The sequence below is a fragment of the Sinohyriopsis cumingii genome, chromosome 8 (assembly GCF_028554795.1).
Source record: "Sinohyriopsis cumingii isolate HCF-2022 chromosome 8, ASM2855479v2, whole genome shotgun sequence".
Taxonomy (NCBI): domain Eukaryota; kingdom Metazoa; phylum Mollusca; class Bivalvia; order Unionida; family Unionidae; genus Sinohyriopsis; species Sinohyriopsis cumingii.
In genome coordinates, this window is record NC_142968.1 from 44,338,191 (window position 1) to 44,362,404 (window position 24,214).

Here is a 24,214-nt window from a genome sequence, read left to right on the forward strand (position 1 = left end):
TTTTTATACAAATAATGACTAATTATTGTAGAAAAGTGAAGCAACATAAAAAACAAAGTAAAATATATGTAATGAGAATGCAGCAAACATTACAAAAATTAGGTTGTCAAAAGCTGCATTTTGCAAATGAATATGCTAGCCACATGAACATGATAATACATAATGTGGAAAATATTTGACAGATTTGCTCATCATGTCTTGCAAAATAAAAAGCGCAACAATCTATTGAGGTTACTGTGGCATTATCAACTTGGCAAAAGGATATACATTTTGTAGTCTCTCATCTGTGCTGTCACAAAACTTGGAATGCATTTGCATCCTGTACTTACATAAAGTACTAAATGTATGTCACTGTGACATAGTTCTTGTGGTCAATATGTCGTGTCTAGATCAATATTTCAGAAATTCTTGCTATTATGGACTTCAAACTTTGCATATATGCTGTATTTGAGAACTACAAAAGTACAAATAATGTAGGTTGCTCTGATCTACCTTTTACACTGAGAAGTAGTAGTGTTTAGATCCATTCTGTAAAGCTGGAATCTCAAACTGAAATCACCATGAGGACCACGAGGATTAATACATTGCCCCAAGGGCTGCATGACTGAAACCTTTTCATACATTGAAAACAGCTCATATAAAACATAGCCAGTTGAAATGTTGGTTGTTGTAGGGTTTTAATGCCATTTTTCAGCACAAGATAGGCTATATATGGCAGCCAGTATAAATGGTGGAGGAAGAACTCATGAGAACCCCAGAAAGAACCACCGACCCACAAGAAGCTACTGGCAAGCTTTCTCACATACCCACATTGGCCGAACCAGAGACTTGAACCCATGCAGATAGAGGTGAGATGGCAGTGATCCGTAATGGTGAGTACTTTAGACCAATTGGCCACTTGGGGCCCTTTGAAATGTTGGAAACAAGTAAAATTGGTTGGCTGTGAAGAAAAAATCTGCATGACAAATTATTTGTTAAATTACAAGTGTTGTGGGCTGCAGGAAATAACTCCACAGGCTGCATGTTTGAGACCACTGCTGCTGTAAAGTATTTCACTTTGACCTGCATTCCATGCTCCATCAACTATTACATTTTTGAGGTTTTAGTCAAAGTCTCCAAGACGTACCAGTGTTGTAATGAAATTCTGCACTTACATACATCTTAGAAGGTACCACATTACTATAACAATAATGGGTCCCTGTACCCTACATTTCACTTTACAATTATTGCTTTAAATTTATGCTTTTAGTTCCATGTTTAGAAAACTTCCATATGCCATCACAAAACAGTAGTATTATGTCATGTTTCCACCTAAAAAAGCACTAATAGGAGCTCACAATTATCCATTTCCCAGTGACAATGTTTAAGTTTTACACTACTCCATTGCACAGAAAGTCTACATGACCAGTTGTACATTTCAGTGACAACATATTTTAAGTTCCACATCTATTGCTTGTACTGACATATGCATGTATCATCAAAAATGCTACAATTCTGTGACAAGCTGTAACTGAGAATCCCAACTTTTCATTTGAAGGTTGTGAAGTTTCATAAAGGAAAGGGTTAGGTGACAATGCTGATGTTGTTTGAAATAAAATACATTACAGCTATTGTACATGCTGAAGCAAAAATATCCAACATTCATAAGCCAGAGATCAACTAAATGATGATATAGAAAGTCAATAATTATTTTCCCCCAAGGTTGTACCAATAAAAAGTTGCATATAACCTTTTTGTCTGGGAATAATGTGGGTGGTTCCAACAATCAGGGGCTGTGACTGCACTAAATGATGCAAATCCACTCAACTAAGGTTTTATGAATATACAGTGAATATACAGTAGCACACCAAATTTGGCCAAAAGACCCCAAAATGGGCAAGTCTGGAAACCAAGGGCCATAACTGCACTAAAATATGAAAGAATGCTAAAATATAATTCAGCAACAATTACAAGCACATTTAGCTGAGATCTCATCAAAATAAAGCTGCCCACTAATATTTAATAAAAAATAACAAGTTATTGTACAGAAATAAAAGTACTCAAGTCTGACAATCAGGGTCCATAACTCTGCTAAATTATGCAGAATGTTGACAATTGATAATGGAGACCATAAGCTCAGGGATGATTATATCAATATCAAACCTTTGAAATTGGGTCAAGGTTACCATAGTCTACTTCCATCACAGGAACCTCCAAATGCACCTGCATATCAAATTTGGTATCATATGTTCGTAGTATATTGAATGAAATCTGGCTTTCAAGCTTTCTAAGCTTTAAGTCAAGAATTATTCTAGGACATGCAACTGCTGGATTCAAGCAGATTTCTAAAAAATCATGCCAAAAAATGTAAATTGAAGAAAAAATATTACACATTTGCAAGACCTAAATTTTTTTAAAATCTCATTAAATTTACCTATATATATAATTCTCTTTTTTCCAAATGGAGGTTGACTTTTTCCACATGTTTTCAGTTCTAGAACAGACCCAGCTGGTTAAAAACTAGGATGTCACTCATCAGGTCATGGGACCTTCTAAAGAAACCTAAATATCCAATAAGCTCTAGATTTGTTCATTAACTCCCGCTGCATCTTGCTTACAAGATCAGTCTGAGAAACAGCACAGAACCAATTCTCCCAATTAAGAGGGGGGTGAAGTAGAACAAAGTACATTTTTCTTCAAGTCTACCTATTATGTTTATTGGGCAATTATTGTTTGTTTCTAAGCACCTGCTCACAGGTGAGATTTATTTTTTAACAGCTACAATTCTTGTGTACAGTTTGCCTAGCAGCAGTCAATTGTTCTCCACTGACATCTAAGGTAATCAATCATAATAAATGGGAATGATGCTCTACTGGAAGAAAAGGACTTTCCAGGAAATCAAAATAAGCAGATTTCTTCCTTTTAACTGCTGAGTGTTGAAACTATCTCTGATATGTTTCAACAATTGCAAGATTTTCCAGTTCACTTCTATGTTATGTCAGATCAGCACCATTTTCATTTATGCCCAGAATGACCAAAATTATTACTAAGAAGACATAACAAGTCTTCTGGTGGATAAGCCACATTGATAGGACTTACAATTTTGGAGAAGTAACAACAACAAGATTTACAAGATGGCTGCCATGGTGGCCATATTGGATTGGCACTATTTCCATTTTGGACCAACTAGACATCACAGGAAGTCTTGTGGTGAAAGTGCAATATTGACATGACCAGCCATCTAGAAGATGCCATGATTTTCAAGGTGGCCATACACCATAAGAAGTCTTTCACTGGAAATCCAAGACCAACAAGACATCACAAGTCTTTTGATCAAAACTCAATAGCTGGAGGAATAGCACAACAAAATCTTGAATAAAATTCCTATGGTGGCCATATCGGGCTTCAAATCTGCAACATCTTAATTTAGCACCAAGTAGAAATCATAAGAAGTCTTTTTGTGAAAACCCCATGTTGATATGACTATCCATTCAAAACACCATGTTGGTATGACTATCCATTCATAACCCCATGTTGATATGACTATCCATTCAAAACCCCATGTTGATATGACTATCCATTCAAAACCTCATGTTGATATGACTATCCATTCATAATCTCATGTTGATATGACTATCCATTCAAAACACCACGTTGATACGACTATCCATTCAAAACCCCATGTTGATATGACTATCCATTTAAAACCCCATGTTGATATGACTATCCATTCATAACCTGATGTTGATATGACTATCCATTCATAACCCAATGTTGATATGACTATCCATTCATAACCCCATGTTGATATGACTATCCATTCTGACTATCCATTCATAACCCAATGTTGATATGACTATCCATTCATAACCTGATGTTGATATGACTATCCATTCATAACCCAATGTTGATATGACTATCCATTCATAACCCCATGTTGATATGACTATCCATTCATAACCCAATGTTGATATGACTATCCATTCATAACCCCATGTTGATATGACTATCCATTCATAACCCCATGTTGATATGACTATCCATTCATAACCCCATGTTGATATGGCTATCTATTCAGGATGAGTAGTGATAAGAGTGGCAATTCTTCAGTAGTTCAGGAGAAACAGCAATAACAAACTTGTGCTACAGAATGGACAGACAACATACAGCAGATTCTCCAATAACCATTTCCAGTCTATAACCAGTGGAGCTAAATATGACAAAAGAGAACAAGATCCTAAAATATCTGTTTAATGAGATTTATTCAAATTAATGATATTAAACTTGCTGAAAGCATTACATTCAGTGAAAATGTAAGATACAGCACTTTACACTGTCAATACCAACACATTTCCTGTGTATATTTCCTATCAATATTACACAGATGTCCATTTTTCCTTCATTTCTTCTGACTTTCTGATTACATGATTCTGAACACAAACACTTCATTTCTTCTTGAAGACTTTATTTGCATTTTTAATTGTCTATGTGGATTTTTTTCTTGTGAAAATATATACAGCTTCCATTTAATCAGCAGTTGAATTGTTTTAAAAATTAATCCAAATGGAATACTTTTTGTAAAGATAACAAAAGTCATGTTTCAATAATTATTTCCCATAACATTTTTAATTCTCCAGGTTAACTAAACACACAAACTAATTGTGTCACATGCCTATCACTATGGAAATGTGTAATTTTTCTACAACTCATCTATCCAAATGTGGCTGTAGTGATAATTTTCAGTACTGAGCATGTAACAATTCTTTTAATAAAAAAGCTGACCTTCTACTTGAAGGAAAGAAAAAAGAAATAACATGAAAGAACAGTATTAAATACACACAATTTTTGTTTGTACTGCATTAGGTGACTTAGACTACGTAACTAATGAAGTTCATAACTAAGGCAAAATATGCTGCATAGCAACAGTGGATCACGGTCAACCAAATACTGGGTGCCACCTTAAAAGGTCACCTTTATCCCTCAATAGTAAATCTGTCTCAACAAATATACTGAAATAGAGATAAAACTTTTGTACATGTGATTTCTTCAAGAAATGTTTGCAAAACAGGTATCCTACTGACAACATCTGCAGAATTTTTCTTTGAATTATGTTTGTATTTCCTCCAGATCAATAGAAGAAAACAAATCCTGTTGAGACTAAGGTTGCTAATGCCAGCACAAAATAGCCAGATGCATGGGAATCTTTCAGCTCAAAGCCCTTGGCCCAATCATAAGCCTGAAAAAGAAAAACAAAACAACTGTTAAATACATGTAAATTCTAATGGATCATCCTCAGATGGAGTTGGAATTTCTGAAATTTCAAGAAATTGTTCTTTGTGATGTGTTCTAAAAAATACAGAATCCACTTGTTTTACCACTTTTGCACTTGCAGACAACGGGTTCAACAGTAACTGGGCTTTGTCTGCCTTATCCAAATAATCATATTGCTGGATTATCAGAACCACTCAGACACTTACATTAAAATTCTACACACAAATCATTTTTCTGATGAGAGCTGGTTATCACTGACAACATGTACAAGATGAAGTTTCTGTGCAACATGGATGTAAAAACCTAATCAATTTTAGTTACATTACGCACTAGATCAAAGGAAATGCACCAAAATTTTGAACCATAAACAATTTTGGAGTATGGCTAGTTCTTTAATTTTTGCAAAAAATATGAAAAATATTTTCCATTAGCTTCATGATACAAGTCCATATTCCAGTTTTTAATCATAACTGTTCCAGAAAGTAAATTTTTAAAGTAAATTATGTTTCTCCAAGAATACTTACCCAATCACATTACATTAGGAATATTAGCCTGCTACCTCGCAAATCAAGCCCTACTTGAAGACGAAATTAATCATCTTATCCTGTCTATTTTTAGATAAAGGGCAGTTGTTGTTGTTGTTGTGGGGTTTAACGCCATTTTTCAGCACACAATAGGCTATATATGACAGACAGTATTAACGGTGGAGGAAGAACCCGGGAAAATCCCTGGAAAGAACAACCGACCCACGAGAAGCTACTAGCAGGCTTTCTCACATACCCACATTGGCCGATTCTGAGACTCGAACCCACACAGAGGTGAGATGGCAGTGATCCGTAATGGAGAGCGCTTTAGACCACTCGGGCAGCAACTCTTGCTCAATATTTATCTTGATGACACAGGGCTTCACCAGTTTTTAGCTGAGCGAGACACTAATGTCGATGCTTGCATGGTGGGGTGGTTGGAAGGGTTTTTAAGTAATGTGATTGGGTAAGTATTCTCTGAGAAACATAATTTACTTAAAAAATGTGTTTACTCCTAATATGTTCCCCAATCATATTAGGAGAATAAGTAATAGGAGGGGATGCTGAGCAACCGACCTCTACCTTATCTTTCTGGGGGATGAGAGGCTGGATTCCCCATATGAAGGATAACCCGTCTCCTAATAACACAAGCAACACAGCCAGGGATCCCTTGATCTGGGACTCGTATAGCCAGAAGATGAAGATGAAGTCATCTCCCCATAATTTTTCACTGGCAAATCAAGTAAAGCTAACAGGCTGTGTTGCTTAATTTAGGTGGGTCTGGTGGCCGTCTGTGCTGCTGCCACCAGCCCCCCTCCAAATTTTGTGTTGGTGTTGGTGTTCTGTGGTTTGACGCATTTTTCAGCACACGATAGGCTAAACATGGCAACCAGTATTAATGGTGAAGGAAGAACTCGGGGAAAACCCCGGAAAGAACACCGACCCACGAGAAGCTACTGGCAAGCTTTCTCACATATCCACATTGGCTGAATCAGAGACTCGAACCCATGCAGACAGATGTGAGATGACAGTGATCCATAACGGAGAGCACTTTAGACCAGTCGGCCACTCAGGGCCCCCTCCAAATGTTGTCTCTGCAATGCTAAGTCACCGAGGTAAAACTCGAGAAGGTTGATGTCACATTATAAGTAAGGAACAATAGATTGTAGCATGTATATGCTAGACCCCGAGGCTAATTATTCACTTCATAAATGTTGTGAGTGTAAGCTGACATAAAAAAAGACGGATGGGAAGCCATAGGAACTTGTTACTGGCACGTTATTCTGCTGAGTGTGATTCACAGGTAAGTGGCATGAATTGTCGGTGTTGGCTCAAAGGAATATCAAGTGGGGGTCGTAAATCCACCCATGACAAACTGCTGGGGAGGGGGCTATGTCTGCTAATTATGTAGACCATGGGTGAATTGACATCCACTTGGAATTGAGCAAGGCGTGTCCACCAGTGGAATCGCAAATTTAAATCTAGTGTCTTGAAACTAAACATCAGTAGTCGCTAAACCATCTTGTGGGAATTACATAAGGAAGTTATAAGCTACTCCGACAGAGGTGAGATGGCAGTGATCCGTAACGGAGAGCGCTTTAGACCACTCAAGGCCCCCATCCTGGATGCATTATCGCTGGGAAATATAGATCGATGACCAATTGATGGAGGGGCCATTCCGTGTGAAGGACATGACCCCTTCTGGATTGATTCTTTGTAAAGCCACTGATGCAGCCAGAAGCTGTCTGATTTGTATATTGATATGGAGGTTGTTGCACCCCCATAGAAAATGCGAAAATCAGAACACTGGACAAGATGTCTGATACATATCTGCTTGAGGATATAGGTCCCCACACTGTTGTCAGATTGAAAGTGGATGACAGCCTTTATTTCTATAATGGCTGAGGAGTTGCAAGAACTTTCCCAATGAAATCCAAGTCCTAAAGCATTGATGATTATGAGAGCACAAACACAAGGGGATGCACCTGATTCTGGTTGGTTAAGAAGTCCATGCCCAAAAAGTTGAAATTCTGGAAAGTACAGAGGTCTGACTTTCCCAGTTCATGAAAAAGGCCTAGACAATCTAGAAGAGAAGGGAGATTGTTATGTCTTGGAGTAGGATAGAACTTACCAGTTGTTTATTTAAGATGCTGTCAGGGAACATTGCTGTCGATGTAGAATATGTTGCCCTGAAAAGGGAGACCGCGCAAACCCTAGTGTGAGTGAAAGAAAGGGGTTTGATGAGGCCCAAAGGGAAGAACAGTGGGTTGTGGCAGTAAGAGGAATATGGAAACTAGCAATTAACAGGGTGGACAGGAATGTGGAAGTATGCATCTGTCAGATCGGGGCTAATGGCATACTTGCCCTGTCTGGCGGACAGGCGGAATGACATCACATTCCCAGTCTTGAATAGGGTGAGGAGACTCTAGTCAATGATGGGCTTCCACCTGCTGTTTGCATTCCAAAAGCATCAGTCTTGAGTAACTCATTGGGGAATGCGTCCTTAGCACAAGCTCCCGTGCCTTTTATGAGCGACCATACCATCTGTTATCGAAAGGCATCCATCTTCTGATCTGATGGTGTATCATGTGGAGGGGCAAGAGGATTGTTGATGAATGAAACCTGAAGCCCCTCTAACTGACCTGGATCAGAACGAGGGAACAGGGAGGTCGAGTGAGCTCAAATCAGTTTCATACAGCCACTGTACTATTTCATGATGGGGCAGATGTGAGTGCACATGACTACTGATGACGCATCACCCTTACTGTGCACCCAATTCTCATCTGGCTCAGCTTCAAGCCCCATATGCCAGGTGGCTTTGACGCCGCCTCTCAGTCTTACCTGAACATAAGCCATGAGTACACTAATATCTGGCACTGCCGGTAAGGACAGCACTGCCGGCCTTTCCAACACTGCCATCATCGCCATCCTTTCCTGCACTGTTGGCATCACCCACACTGCTGGCCTTTCCTGCACTGCTGGTATCTCGGGCCTAATCTGCATTGTTAGCATCGCTGCACTACTGACCTTTCCAGCACTGTTGCTGCAAATGTGTTGGCCTGGCATGCACCTGTGATGGCTGCTCCAAAGCCATGTCTGGACGGGCAGATTTTTCAAAGACATCATTGGTGAGATAATGATATTTTGCCAGCTACCCTGTAAGATGGACAGATCTATCATTAAGATCCCCGCAAACAATGTGTGGTTGGACCATTCTGGCCAAGAGGTTTCCATGCTGCAATGGCTGGTGATGGAGGGTCAGTATTATTACTATTATTTGGGTCCAGCTGATCAATTGTTAATCCCATGCACCCCAACTTACCAGCACAAAGGCCATGCTCTGACATATGTGGAGGCTTACCGCATCTGGGTTGCCTAAAATTGGTGAATATTCCCTAATGCTTTGCTCATATCGATGAAAGTGCATCTTCAACTGCTGTACCAACTGATGCATCTTACCCAGTAACGGATGGTCCTCTCCTTTATCCTCTCCATCCCTGGATGTAATGATATGTGTTTCGTGTGATAGACTTTAGCTGGGAGGGAAGGGGGTTCCAGTATCCCCATGAGGCTGATATGGGGGTGGAGACCAAGGATGTTGGAGGTATCCTGTTGTGACCTTGACTGTCTCTCTTTCCCCATTGCCGCTTTCTTAAGTACAGCAGTGCATGTATTTTTCCAACCAATCACTGCATATTTAGCTCCTTCCTGTCAATGATGAACAGGGTGATATTTGTGCATGTGCATGTCATGCTTGTAGCAAACATTCCTCCTGAAACGACACAAGATGAGAGAAAACAAAGCATAGATCAGCAAATTAGTAAGTTACTAACTAGCTAATAGTATAAATCATCTAACTCAGCCCAGACCTCCCTGACTACATATTACAGATGTTGTAATCAGAAATAATGTATACATAACAAAAAAGGGGTCATGGTGGACTTCCATGATATGAAATTGGATGTAGATAGATTAAATTAATATCCTGCGGACAGGACTCAAAAGACAAACTAAAGTAGAAACTAGTAATGGGTTTAAATTACTAGGTCGCTAAAACACTGCCGTAACAGACCCGTGATTGTGTCATATCATAAACGTATGGTCTTATATTAAGCTTAAGCACAATGCATACTTAACACCTAAGTAGAAACTAGTAATATGTTGAAATTACTTGGTCGCTGAAACAAAACGCTGCCATAACCATATGTTATAGATGCTGCTACATATATGTAACATAAACAAAACAGGAGACATGTTAAACTGTTATGCTCTGAAGAAGCCTAAGAATGAAATGACACAATACACAGAAACTAAAGCAGAAGCTAGTAATGTGCTGAAATTACTATGTCACTAAAAATAGATAAGTGAAGAGTCGTATCAGAAAACAATGGCCCTGTTTAAAACTTATGCTGTATGCATAGTTAAGAATTAAATCATAATTCTATCAGAACAGCATGAAATACGAATAAATTAAGCATAATTATCCAGCAGTACTTCAGAATTTTGCTATTAAGAGCTATGTAGCGGACAGAATAAGTGAATAAAGTCAAATGTATGCTAAACCATAATGACCTTGTGAAAGGTCGATGATAGCATGGTGGGATGGTGGTCACACAAAATGAAGTCCTTATAAGTGATAAATCTCTCAAAATGTTGGCAGAAATTGTAAAATAAAGCATGCAACCTGCAGTAGATCGATAAATCTACACCATAAAAGCAAACTGAACATTGGATGGGTCCATAGGAACACAAAAAAGGACTGGATTGTTAGAGGCTATTGCACTGCATGTCACAGCACACAGCGAAGCTAAAAACCTGGTGACAACTTTTAGTATCTAGGGCTGGATTTGTGAGGTAGCACAATAATATTTCTAATGAAATATGATTGTGGAATGTATTTGAAGGAGAAAGATTGCTTCCAGAATGGCAATAAGCTCAGCCCATCAGCAAAAGATCACCTCAGTGAATATGTCTCTCACTCACTGTCGAACTCATTCAAAAGCTTGATGATAAAAAGTCCACATTCCAGGTTTGATTAAAATCTGATCTGGAGAATAGACCGTGTTAATGATTAATGATATATGCATATCTTAATCAATTGCTGTTATACATCCACATCATTGGAGCTACTTTTTGCTGGGGGAAAGAAAGGGAAATTTCATTCAGTTTCTACAGATGGCTGGGAACTCATTTTGTATTTGGTTAAGTGTAACGCTCACAGCCAGTCATAATATCCTCGAGCAAGGTAGCTTGTCTCACATTGACTTGCATGTTGGTTGTTTGAAACAATATAAGTAGCCAATTACAATCAATCGTAACTGCTGAGATGACTTTCTATGAAGCTTATTATGATTATTATTATTTTATTATTCTGCTCTTCCATGGCCTCTTCATGCTGGTCATAGATTTCAATAAGTTTTTGCAGTATTGTTGATGTAAGTAAAAGTGCTGCTTTCTGTAGTCAATCAGGCCACATGCTGGCCATTGATTTCAATAAGTTACTGCAGTATTGCTGATGCAAATGAAAGTGCTGCTTTCTGTAGACGATCTGGATTAAGTGCTATTCCTATCTTATTAGTTTATGAAGTATTATTCCAAGTACTCCCATGATAACTGGAATGATCTCTGTCAAAGTCGTCAAAACCTTTTCAAAGTTCTCTTACCACGTCATCATCCTTTATTACTATTACTAGTTCCTTGTGTGTGATTTCGGATTCCTGTGATACCATTATTATTATTATTATTACTAATTTTCAAACTTACCAGATGCCTGATGCCATTAAGATAATGGTATGTAGCTGTGAAGGAGATGAGAAACTTGAAAGTCCCGATGATAAGAGGCCCCACATGGAGCTCTTTCACCATGTTTAGATATGTGGCATAGTCCCCAGGCAGGGCCAGAAGGGTTATTGACACACCAGAGATTGCTGAAAGGAGAGACATTTTATCGCCAGAATTACACAAGTTCACTTATTCAAGGATATCATTTTAAAAGTTTTTAGAGAAAACAGCGTTTGTTTACCTTTACTCAAGTTTGTGGATCAACCAGGATTCCCATTTTTTCTGAATAATGATCATTTTATACAAGCGTTCATGGCTACAAAATCCCCTGCACTGCACAAACAAGGGTAAACACATAGTGACTGCTTTCTTTCTATTTATCACATTAAGTCACTAATAGTAAATCTCATTAACCCATCTCATTCCTTCCAATGTACACATAATACAGTGACATGTTCGTAATCAAGGTTCTATAAAATAAAATAAAATGAGCATCCAAATATTACTCAATTTTTACCACTTTATTTTTAACAATTTACTGAAAAGAATTATCAACTTTAATCATATTACTTATTGCTTTATGCTGATTTTATATGAAAATGGTGACCCTTTACAATTTTTCTTGTCAAGGCCTGTAAAGAAACAGAAACTTGTTTTATAAATTTCATATGAAAAGAGTGCTAATGCAAAAATCACAAAATGCAAGTTACCAAGGATTTTGTTTTTGATTTCAAGCTCTTACATCTTATAAAGTTCCTCATGACATGCAGCAAAACTCCATAAAAGTATGTAAATTCAACAAAATATACTCGTATAATTCTAAAACAAAAAAAGAAAGTTTGCTTTAGCCTCGATTCCTTTACAGTGCTATATATCAATGAGCATGTAGCCTAACATTGTGACTATACAGGTAGCTATTGATTATACACAGTGGATAAGGATACAACCATTATATACTCAAGGGAAAGCAGGTTATACAATCTATATTGAATATAAACTTGGACATGTGCATAAATCAGGCCTCAGTTATAAACATAATAAAACACCCCAAAAAAAATTAGCTGATACCATGTAAAAAAAATTAAATAAAAATATAAAAATGAATAAAATGTACAAATGAAACAAATGGAAAAGTACTTCAAGTATTTCCTTTGTATTTCCAAAATACAGGATTATAGGATCTGTTATAATAGTAACTGGTAAAAATAAATGCCAGTAAAAATTGAATTTGCAAATTGATTGTTTCTCCACTTATCGTATATCACTTAACTATGGTTTACTCCACACATATTTGACAGAAAATTCGGATGGAATTTTCACTATTTTGGAGTTCTCTATACAAGTTTTTTTTATGTTGCTCTGATAAACATACATGCAGTTCAGTTATGAAACTCCAACAGATTATAATTTACTAGTAAAATTCATAAATATATATGCATTGAGAAAAATCTTTAGTAAACAATGCAAATTTATTTTTCCAAATGTAGTATTTGCCAGTCTGACACCCTCCAGAAACTTAGTATGAGTCAGTTCCACTCTTCTCTGTACACATTTGACAAACTTCACCTTAATTGGGGATGCTACTGCAACTACATGGAACTGACAGGAAACAGGATGGGAACCACTTCAGCTTACTGACCTTGAGAAAATTCTGTCAAAGTAATTTGTGATAGAGAGCTTTCACTTAAATGGTAGTAAAACGACAGTCTAAAAAACAAAAGCATCTTGTATTAATGAGATAGTGGGAACAATTGGTGAATGCTAAAGCCAGCAAGATACCAGTTCCACAACCACATGCACTTTCCAGCTCTTATGAGAATACCGCATAATAATAATCCTCATCTGTGTACCAACAGGATATGAGAAATTTGTAGAAAGGTGCTTCTTGTTGTTTCTATAGGGTTTAATGCTATTTTTCAGCACAAGATAGGCTATACATGGCGACCAGTATAAATGGTGGAGGAAGAACCCTGGAAAACCCTGGGAAGAACCACGAGAAGCTACTGGCAATCTTTCTCACGTACCAATGTTAGTCAAGCCTGAGACTCGAACCAACGCAGGCACTGTTGAGCTGGCAGTGATCCGGAACGGTGAGCGCTTTAAACCACTCTGCCACTTGGGGCCCCAGAAAGGTGCAAAAGACACAATAGTTATCACTCTGAAGAAAGGATAGAGCACTGAATCTTCTAAATGAAGCTAACTGGGGATAGGTTGCTTGTATTTTGTAGTAGACAGGACATAACATCAAGTTGGTGGAAAATATTATGTACTTACTCAGGGCCATGGCTATTCCTGTGGTTCTGTGACAAAGGGACAGCATCATTACCAGGGGTGGCCTAAAAAATATTGAACAGGTAAGTCATGAAACAAAGAATGTACTGATAAACATAACTCCCCTTGCCAACAGAAGCTCATCTGTGGTAACCTACAATACACAGATAGGTCTGAATGAAAACATACCCAAGAAATGAAGTCACAGTAAAAACTTTTGGTTTGCTCAAGTTACTCCATGAGACACATCTTCATATCAAGTGTAAGTGAAATAGGGTCACAAATAACGAGTACATAAGAAACAAACAGCTGAAAATACAGGTCACTCGGGCCTGAAACTTGGGTCACAGGTACATAGTTTTGGCAAAATTGATTCTCCATAAGATGCATCCACATATTGATTGTCATGACTGTGAGTAAAGCCAGATCAAAGATATTGAAGTTGTAACTAAAGGAAAGATAAAAATCAATAAGGCAAGAAGATTGGGTTATGTGCACCTTATTTTTGGTATGGTTAAAGTAGGATCAAAGCTATTGTGGGCATAACAAATGACCAGCTGAAACACAAGTCACTAAAGCATAAAAATGATGTTATAGTGACCTAGCTGTATTATGGTCAAGTTATACTTTTTGTGATTAATCCACATATCAAGTTTCATAAGTACAAGATTTAAGAGTGTGATGGTGCAGTAAAATAGTAAAATCACAAAAGCCATTTAAGTGTGAAAATGGAATCACAATGAGAATCTATATGTGTGTGTGTATATATATATATATATATATATATATATATATATATATATATATATATATGCAATTTTATGACTGTAGATGAAAAGGAACAAACATACTGAGGATGTAATTAATGAATAACTGAAAACAATAGTCACTCAGGCAAAAAGATTCTGTCCTATTAACTAGTTTTCATACAATTCAGTTACTTTTTTACACATGTACTACATACCAGTTTTAAATAATTTGATTCATAAATTAAGCTAAAATATTTTATATTTAATTATTCTTCAATAATACAACATATCTTGCCAAATTATTATATCAAACACTTTATTCTGGCATTGCAGTACTTCAAGCAACTGGTGAGATTACTGTAAACCTTTGGGAGCCATGCCATGACCATGCTGTATCTAAATTTGTGTTGCATAAAAGCATGTTACAGTGGAGCAATATGGTATCTACTAATTCATTTAACATCCAATATGACTTTATGCATGTCTGATTTTTATATAAATATTATTAAGTAGAGAGAGCTATATCTCTTGATCCAGCAATTCCCAAGCTCCACCAATCCAAGACACATTATCAGTTCTATAACCTATCTCAAACACACTCTGAAAGCTAAGACAATCTAAAAATGTGACAGTGTAGAGCAAATTTAAATTGTCATAACTTCATCTTTCATGCAGTGTTATGGAAACTGTCAGTATCAAGCCAAATGTTTTTTTTTTCCTTTTAATATGTGGTCAATATACAAAACAAAAACTTTAAGACAAAATAATATCTTTGAAAGTTTGAACAAGAATATACACAGAATAACTGTACTGTGCTCACTTGAAAATCCTGAGATGAGGGGATAGGGGTCTCTTGAGTTTCCTATTTTTAGCCCAGAATTCTGCCATCTCCTGGTAGGCTGTGTTGGTTGCCATGGGAACACTATAATATACAACACAGAAAACTGGATGGAAACAAACAAAACAGTCCTCAAGATATACAAAAAATATCTATCAGCCATGGCAAATTCACATGATTATTATTAAGTATTACCCTGACATGGTGGTTGTAACCACAAAACCATAACATGGAAAACGTGTAATTCTGCTATAACTGCATGTTTGAAGTTTAGTATAAAAAAGTAACTGTAACTGAAATTTTCATATATCTTTTTCTGACTGCAAAGGGTGATTCCCAGTGGAGATTCCCAAAGAACTAGCCTCCAACAGCAAATGGTTATCACATGCCATAGGTTTAACTGGAGATAGTTATGGACAGGTATACAGACAAATGGACAGATGGAGGGTCTCTTAATCTCCCTGATCAAGTATGGAGATAACAAATTTTTACTTTTTCAAAACCAAATAATCAGTGGAACAGGTAACTAAAGAAATGTGATCCTAAAACATGAAGTAATCAGTGATTCAACAGACTGAAATGGGTCCTTCACAAGAATCTGGAAACAGTTACTGCATCCACATGCTTATCACATGAGAGCGTTGGATGGAGAAATAGTAAGAGATACCCACCAACGGTTCATCATGACCAGCTGTTTTCCCGCAAGGCTATGCCTCCCTAATGTCCTGAAATAAGAAACAGATCTTATGACAGAATCTTTCTAAACATTTGCTTCTTTATGTCCAAAAAAACTCTTCAGAAACAGACTAAGCAAACATACAGACCTTAAATAGTATATGTAATCTTCAAGAGAATAACATTTGTTTAAAAAACTTAATTCTGTTACACTAAAACTTCCCAGATCTGAAGGTCCTCAGGACCAACTTTAAGTTTGGGACTAGAAACATGATTTGCTTTCAAGGGGATTTTTGTTTACTAAGGTTTTGATCTCAAGAGATTTCACTGTACATTAAATGTTTACAATTTTTGCAACTTATACAGTCAAACTGAAAATGTATCCATACAACATTGATGCCCATGATAATACAATTAAACTGAAAGGTAAATTTCCAAGTCAAATAGGAAAACTCTTAAATTTTGTTGAAAAATTATTCACATTAAATTCGATTGAAATTTTCTCAACGTCAAGACCAATAACAAATGCAATTCAGATTCCTAAGTCCTTCACCAGCTATTGAGTGCTACCAAAAGTCATGATGGGTGGGACATGGTATGACAGGATGGACATAGAGAGGTTTCACTGTATGCACTGTCCATCAACAGGAATGGGGCATAAACGAAAAAAATTCTTTCTTTTATTTTTTCTGGAACATGATATAGTTTATAACCAGCATACATCAGGGGTCATGCTACCAGGCAAAGTGGGTGACTAAAATGCCCTGAAAAATGTAAACTTCACCTCCTTCTGTTACGAAAGCAAAAACAACTTCACCATGCAATTTTTTTAGAAATAAAATAACTGGCAGTAGTTTATGACTTTTTATAAGCCCCCTCGGTTTGTCCAGAAATTTCTGACAATGTTGTGTTGTAGCCCAAGGCAAAATGTATTAAGCAGAGTTGATACAAGCACACTGACAAATAAACAGTTGCACTATCAAAGGGGTGTTTTAATGTTTTTTTTTTGGAGGGGAGCTCTCCATTGATCTTTCCAGACCATGTCAGAGAGACCCTCCTCACCTACTGTTTTAATTTGTGTCTGTTACAGTTTGCTGTATGTTCTATTTTTTTCTCCCCTTTTTATTGTTTAAATTTTTATATTTTTTTAAAATTTATTTTGTAACTTTAAAAAAAATTTATATAATTTTATTATTTTTATAATTTTATAATCTAAATCAATTGGCTCTTCTAAACATTCATCATCTTGTATGACTGCCATCATTAGTTCTTCATTTTCTCTTTGTATCCTTTTTTATAGTAGTTTCCAATTGCGTTGATACTTTTGCCTCCTCCTGTTCTTGCTGTATTGTCTCAAGCTTCTCTTTTCCTTGATTTTCTTGAGCTCTTAATTGTGGTTTTGGGAGTTGTTTCTGTATTTCTTGCTGCTTTCCCTGTGGTTGCTGTTGGTCTCTTGCATCTTTTTGTTGTTGGTCAGGGTTTTGCTTCTCCATTGTATTGTTGTGGGAGTTTTTGATTATGTTGACTTTTTTGCCTGCTCCTGCAATTCTTGATGCTTTCCTGGCTGCTGCTGTTGTGATTATGTTGTGTTTGTTGTTGTTGTTGTTGTCTCACTTCTTTTTGTTGTTGTTTAAGGTTCTGTTTAACTTCCTGTATAATGTGGGTCTGTTTCGTTCCCCAGTTTCTGGTTTTCCTGACTTTACTGTTGTTGTTGCTTCATGACTCTGGGTTCTCCAATCTCTGCTTCTGTTGTATGGTTTGTTGGACATATGAAGGGTGTATGTCCTGTATTTCCACATCTATTACATTTTCTGTCATAGATGCACCGTTTATACCAAGATTTAGTTAAGAAACCAAATATAAAGAATGCTCTCTTTATGTCCTTCAATCTGTCTCTCTCGATTTCTATTATTTGCATCCCACTGTAAATTGTTGTTAGGGGGATAGTTGCCAATCTGGATGATATCAATTTGATGCGAATTTTTTTCTTCAAATTGTGTTACTACATTCTCCAGTGGGATTTCTAGACAAATATAATTCTCCAGTCTGTTTTTTTACTTTCCTTAATTTAGGTGGTGTTTTTTTTTTTACTATGACTTTCTCTTTCACCATGTCCATCTCTCCATACGATAGAACTGGTTGTTTCCCTCTGGATCTGATTATGTATCCTTTAGGGTTAATTGAGTACAAGTTTTTGATGTAGTCTGGATTCTGTACTTTCAATGCAACCATCACCACTGCTGTTCCCAGTATTCTATCTCATGGTATATGGGACATTTTATCTCCTGTGTTCCATCTTTGTAAGCACATTCAATAAAGCTTCCTTCACTAGTTTCAATTCTCTCGATTTGTAAAAATTTCCCAAGGTTCTTCAGTTCTTTTCTAGCTGCCGCCATTTTTCCTTGTGTTTCACGTGCTGAGTTCACTTCGTTAGAGTAGGTTTATTGAGTCCTTGTATTTTCCTTGCAGTTTTGTAAATTCAGTATTCTGTTTTCAAATAATCTTTTTTCTTGCTACATACTTCTCCAATGTTGAGTTCGCATGATAGTGTTTTATCTGGTTTCATCAGCGACTACAATCCGCTGGACTTTCTTGCAGTTTGCTTTGTACATGCCATCGCCGAGACTTTACTTCTCAAGGGGTGTTTTAATAGCTAACTATTAACACTTTCTGTAGCAAGATATCACTGCTCAATGTCCTGAAGCCAGGCCTACTGTTGTAGTAACATGATGTGTATTTACAGTCATGATTTAACTCTAATTAGCCACTACTGTTTATTCAGGTGAAGTAAAATATTATATTGCTAACAGGCTGTTGAACACCTGAAATTACCCATGTCTCTGATAAGTCTCAACTTTCTTTGGTCCATATCAACTACTGTATTTAGCTCAAGTACAAAGGACTGTCAAATTTGCCTTTGGCACTAAAGCCATTCCAGTAGATCAGTGACTTTATCTCTGTAAACACAGCTCTCTGATTAAACAGAACAGCTTATTGTTGACTTTTGTTTACTGCCACATGGAAACTTACTGCCACATGGAAACAGATCAAAGAAAGGATAAGGTGGGAGGGATGTCTTTTGAAATTGCCACCGCTTTCTGTACTCTGTTGCAGTGATGAGACAGATGTTCATCTGCATACTGCAGCTAAAGTACAAATAAGGTCTATTCAAACAATTCAGTGACATGGTCCAGCGAAATCAGATTTAAAATAAAGTTCAGTCTTCTCAGTACTTACGGGTGAATTAAGACATTTAATCTCACAATGGAGACATCCAGGAAGAGGCAAACTTATTTTGCCAATAGGACTGTGATTTTAAGGGATTCATGGACGATGTTAAAAAGACTAAAGCTGTGCAAAAGGGACTTGATAACTCATCTGACAATTTTCAGCACTGTGTCAAAATCAGTGAGATCTACCCCACTGCTGAATGTAAAATGGATACCAAGCTCATCCAGTTCTTTATAGGTGCCAAAAGAGATCCCAATCAACAGGAAGTATGATCTGCTATTGGCAATGACCAGCCCAAAACACCAAATGCTGTTTCTGAAGCTGTATTATCATTAAATAAAGGACTGATGTGCATAAAAACTTAGGACATTGAAAATTACACAGCTGACAAATATCCTAGACTCTGCTTAATAAAACACCCCAAAAAACAAGAATAATCCAGTCTGAATATTTTTCTCCTAAAATCAAGAAATACATTTAGAAGAAACAGTACATTATGTGAGTGAATAGTTGATTCAATTTGAATTAATACTTTTGTGTGAACGAACCTGCTTGTTACATATATCATTGGATTTTAAATGGATTACATGCATTCATGAAAGTCTGTCATTTTTTCTCTGTCATTCTGTGTTCTGGAATTGCTAAAAGCGGGCTATACATAATGTGACATCAGTTGCTAATCATTATAATTATGTAATTGATGTTTTTAACTGAAAACAAGATATTTTATTTATTTTACAAAAATGCATTCACTTAACTCAGTACACCTGTTACAGACAGATGATCAATTATTTAATTGAAAAATAGACAAATATGTGGGGGTTTTCCTCATAATTATAAAGGACTGATAATTTTATTATCAGGCTGTGTTTGTCTCAAACAACAAACCTAAATTTAATCATTTTTTGGCAAGTGGTTATAACATTTTAATACACTAGTCCCCCTCTAGAATGACCCCCTTGACCAGCGGCCACCAGCTTCTTATGGCCAGAATCCCTTGGCACCGCACCGATGAGTTTGCATTCAAAAGTACCCCTCAAGAACGGCCACCCCTCTAATGCGACCAGCATATTAGTACAAAAATGGAAAATGTTCCCCTCATGAGCGGCCATTTTTTCCCCCCAAATGTATCCAGAACCAATAATTAATTCATATCATGACGTAAGGTAAGATTATCTCTATTGTCTATTCATGTCTCCCAATGTCAAGTTTCCATTACTGAAAGAAGTGTTGACTAAAGTACATGCAACACTAAGATTAATATTATATCATTGTCTATAAAAGCCAACATTTACAGGAAATGGGCTCAACAATGTTCTAATAGAGTATTAAGCTTCACACATCTTTCAAGTTCTTCTCTTTGAGGATTACAATTGGAAGTAATTGTCAAGATCATAACAGGGTTAGCATAGGCTAAAAATAGATTTTGTGCATTAACATACACACACACACACAGAGAAATTAACCTTGAACAGATCAGGATACCAGACAAAGACCAAAAAATCACATGACCACACATTTATTGCTTCTTTTGCATAGAAGGCATTTTGTCTACTCGACAAAAGTTTAGACTGCATAATTAAATCACATACAGTTAGCAAAATCCGAATAAATCATTACCAAACATTAACGGGGCCCCGAGTGGCCGAGTGGTCTAAAGCGCTCTTCGTTACGGATCACTGCCATCTCACCTCTGTCTGCGGCGGTTCGAGTCTAAGATTCAGCCAATGTGGGCATGTGAGAAAGCTTGCCAGTAGCTTCTCGTGGGTCGGTGGTTCTTTCCGGGGTTTTCCGGGTTCTTCCTCCACCATTAATACTGGCCGCCATGTATAGCCTATCGTGCTGAAAAATGGCGTTAAACCCCACAACAACAACAACAACCAAACATTAACATGTCATCACAAAAACGAAGACCTATTTATTTTAGAAGAAGGTTGGTTGTTATACTCGATGACATCAGGTGAGGTGGGGAGGGAGGACTTGCTGACCAATTTTATGTGGAAAAGACTCAAATAAAACAATTTTATGTTGAAAAGACTCAAATAAACAATGTCATAACCGACAAGGATGTTACTAAGCAGCAATGGGAAAATGGAAAGAGCATTACGTACGTATCAAGATTTAAATGACGTTTTTGAATGGTTTTGCAATGTGCATGACAATAGTACCAGCTTGCATATCAGGCTTATGTGAAGAATAAGAATTATTAATGTATATTCAGTTGAAATAAGTCTATTATTATAAAAAGAACATTTTAATAACTAATGTTACTTTCAAATGAAGATATTAAATGAAGATATTGTAATGCTTTGAAGTATGTAGCTTTCTTACTACGTACATTACATATACTTCTCACAAAACACTTAGTCCCCATCTGCAAAGGCCACCCATCTTATAAGGCCACTTTCCCATTGCAGAAAGGGTAGCCGTATGTGTGAAATCAAGGCCCAAATAAAAAAAATTAAAAAAAACAAAGATACCAGCAACAAGAAGCTTCTAAGATATCTTTAGGGACCAGACCTAATAAAAATTTAAAAAAAGAGAAAAACAGAGCTGGCTTTGTATGTAAATGCACATTAATTTGTATTATACTGTTTCAGTTAGACCCGACATTCTCTTTTTTTGATCTAGTTTAGAACCTGGCCATCACTGTAAATTCCATAGTGGCAAATACTTTTCGTCTGAAAATGTATTGATGGCAGTTACGGTGCAAAACGTTCAATAATCATGATTGAATAGACTCTGGTTTCTTTATATTAGTATTAAATTTCAGAACAACAATTATTATTTAAGACGAATAAATGTACCTAAATGACCATATCAAAATACACAACTGACAATTACTGGAGACCTTTCTCAGCAAAATGCATTCATTTTGTTTACTCATAATTCATTTACTTTATTTTGTTGATAACATTTGCAAACGTGATTGTGGGGAAAAAGAAAGAAGAAAAAACCCCACAAAAAACAAGCAAATATTTGAGTTAAGAAAAGCATTTCTACTACAAAAAATACGCTGACAAGAGTTATAACATTAACAATGTCAAGGCCAGTGAATCGTTGAATACAAGGTCAGAACGTCGAACTCCTTTGCTTCTATCACTAGCCCAATGCACATCTCAAATGGCTCTCAAACAAAGACTTAACTTAAATTATTTTTTTATAAATCACCATACTGAGGTGACAAGCCTAGCCAACTTTGAAAACAAAAATAATATTTATGCCCAATTGTACTGACCTCAACAGCGCTGCCATCTTGAAATTTCACGGCACTTCCTATACCGAACACTGAACATGCACTTTAGGTTACGTACCGGAATGACCTAACGAACAGAAAGGCAATTTTTTGAAATAGCAAGTATAAAAACCGGTATGAAAACAAGCGGAAACAGTAATTCCATTACCTAACTAAAATAAGAAAGGATTGCAATCAATATATAAAACTACTAAAATTATCACTGTGGTTTGAAAATACAAATCAAGAGAGCTAATAGCTGGCTTTTCCATCTAAGCAAAGACCCTGATCTGGGTCTGTACAGTTTGCAGTTGGACTCATCCTGTAAGTGAGTATATCTGGTATGTATGACCTCATTTTAAGGTCAAGAAAAAGGATCTGAATCTTAATCTTGATTGCTACATTAATACATATTGTGTAATAATTACCAGGAGATTAATAATAAAAGTTTTATGCACTACTCCAAGAACAACATAATTAAATTTATTTCAACTCGTAAATTAAGACTGATAAAAAGCCAACTATATAACTCATTCCAAAATGTTTTCACCCTATTATAGACAAATTGTGTTTTCTTGCCTAGAAAAATTACACTTACAAGTTTGTAAATAAAAATTTACCTATTTTTGTGTAATAAACTGTTTGCAACTAATATATGCTTTAACAATTTAAACTCAAATTCTGTTAGATTCATATCTTTAATGTTATGTAATAATAAATATGAAAATTGTTACTCTGCAGGACTTACTTTATGTACATCCCATTTTTGAACTTCTAACAATTGATATGCATCAATTATAATTTCCTACAATATTTTATTCCGTTTTGTTTACAGTTACATACATATATCTTTTTTCAGGTTACTGAAAAGGCCCCAAGTGGCTGAGTGGTCTAAAGTGCTCTGCATTATGGATCACTGCCATCTCACCTGTCTGTGTGGGTTCGAGTCTTGGATTCGGCTAATGTGGGTATGTGAGAAAGCTTGCCAGTAGCTTCTCATGGGTTGGTGGTTCTTTCCGGAGTTTTTCCGGATTCTTCCTCCACCATTAATACTGGCCGCCATGTATAGCCTATTGTGTGCTGAAAAATGGCATTAAACCCTACAACAACAACAAAAATCAGGTTACTGAAGTTACTAAAGGACAAGAACTCACTATCTTTCATTTAACAAACACCCTTTCAAGTACTAATTATACAAGAATATACTTAAAGAATCAATTTGAACCCTATCTATAAAAGATGACAATGGTAAGCTTTCAAAATGTCTTCCCAGAATGGATTTTTTATTGTAAGACTAAGAACTCAATTGTATTCTGTACCTTAAAAATATTTTTGAGACATCCAAACTTGGACCCATTTCTGCTCTATTTTGGTCACTTGTCATAGCCAAGTAATTTTCATTGATTTTATAAAAATCATTGAGATCAATCATTTGAAATCCCTCTGCTTTTATGCCTTTTAATCATTATCCTGTTTTAGTCTGGTCTACCATTCCCAGTAAACTTTTCTATACCTTTTTTTAATCAAATCTAATGGTGGCTTAGGTAAATAAATTAGTAAATATAGAGACCTACAAATTTTATTAGTTATTTTACCAACCAGTTATTTTTTTTTTAAATCCAGTTGATAAATATATTTCCCATTTTCTTAGAAGTGTCCT

The 24,214-nt window shown here is 36.4% G+C and overlaps 1 protein-coding gene across 1 annotated transcript; it reads right to left on the bottom strand.

The window, feature by feature from the left end:
• Positions 1-4,222: 4,222 nt before the first annotated feature.
• On the bottom strand, positions 4,223-22,642 carry LOC149793395 (succinate dehydrogenase cytochrome b560 subunit, mitochondrial-like). Its single transcript, XM_089967377.1, has 6 exons — positions 22,558-22,642; positions 16,085-16,138; positions 15,396-15,497; positions 13,830-13,891; positions 11,538-11,701; positions 4,223-5,215 (listed from the first exon to the last, which is right to left on the bottom strand). Exons 1-6 carry the CDS (start codon positions 22,572-22,574, stop codon positions 5,108-5,110), a joined length of 507 nt encoding a protein of 168 aa, XP_089823503.1. The 5' UTR covers positions 22,575-22,642; the 3' UTR covers positions 4,223-5,107.
• Between the last annotated feature and the right edge of the window lie 1,572 nt (positions 22,643-24,214).

What these genes read in the sequence shown, in the direction of transcription:
- LOC149793395 (XM_089967377.1), bottom strand. An exon ending in CCTCATCTCAGGATTTTCAA is followed by an intron (nt 13,892 to 15,395) that starts GTGAGCACAGTA and finishes AATATTTTTTAG; the next exon opens with GCCACCCCTGGTAATGATGC. An exon ending in TTAATGGCATCAGGCATCTG is followed by an intron (nt 5,216 to 11,537) that starts GTAAGTTTGAAA and finishes TTTCTTTTTCAG; the next exon opens with GCTTATGATTGGGCCAAGGG.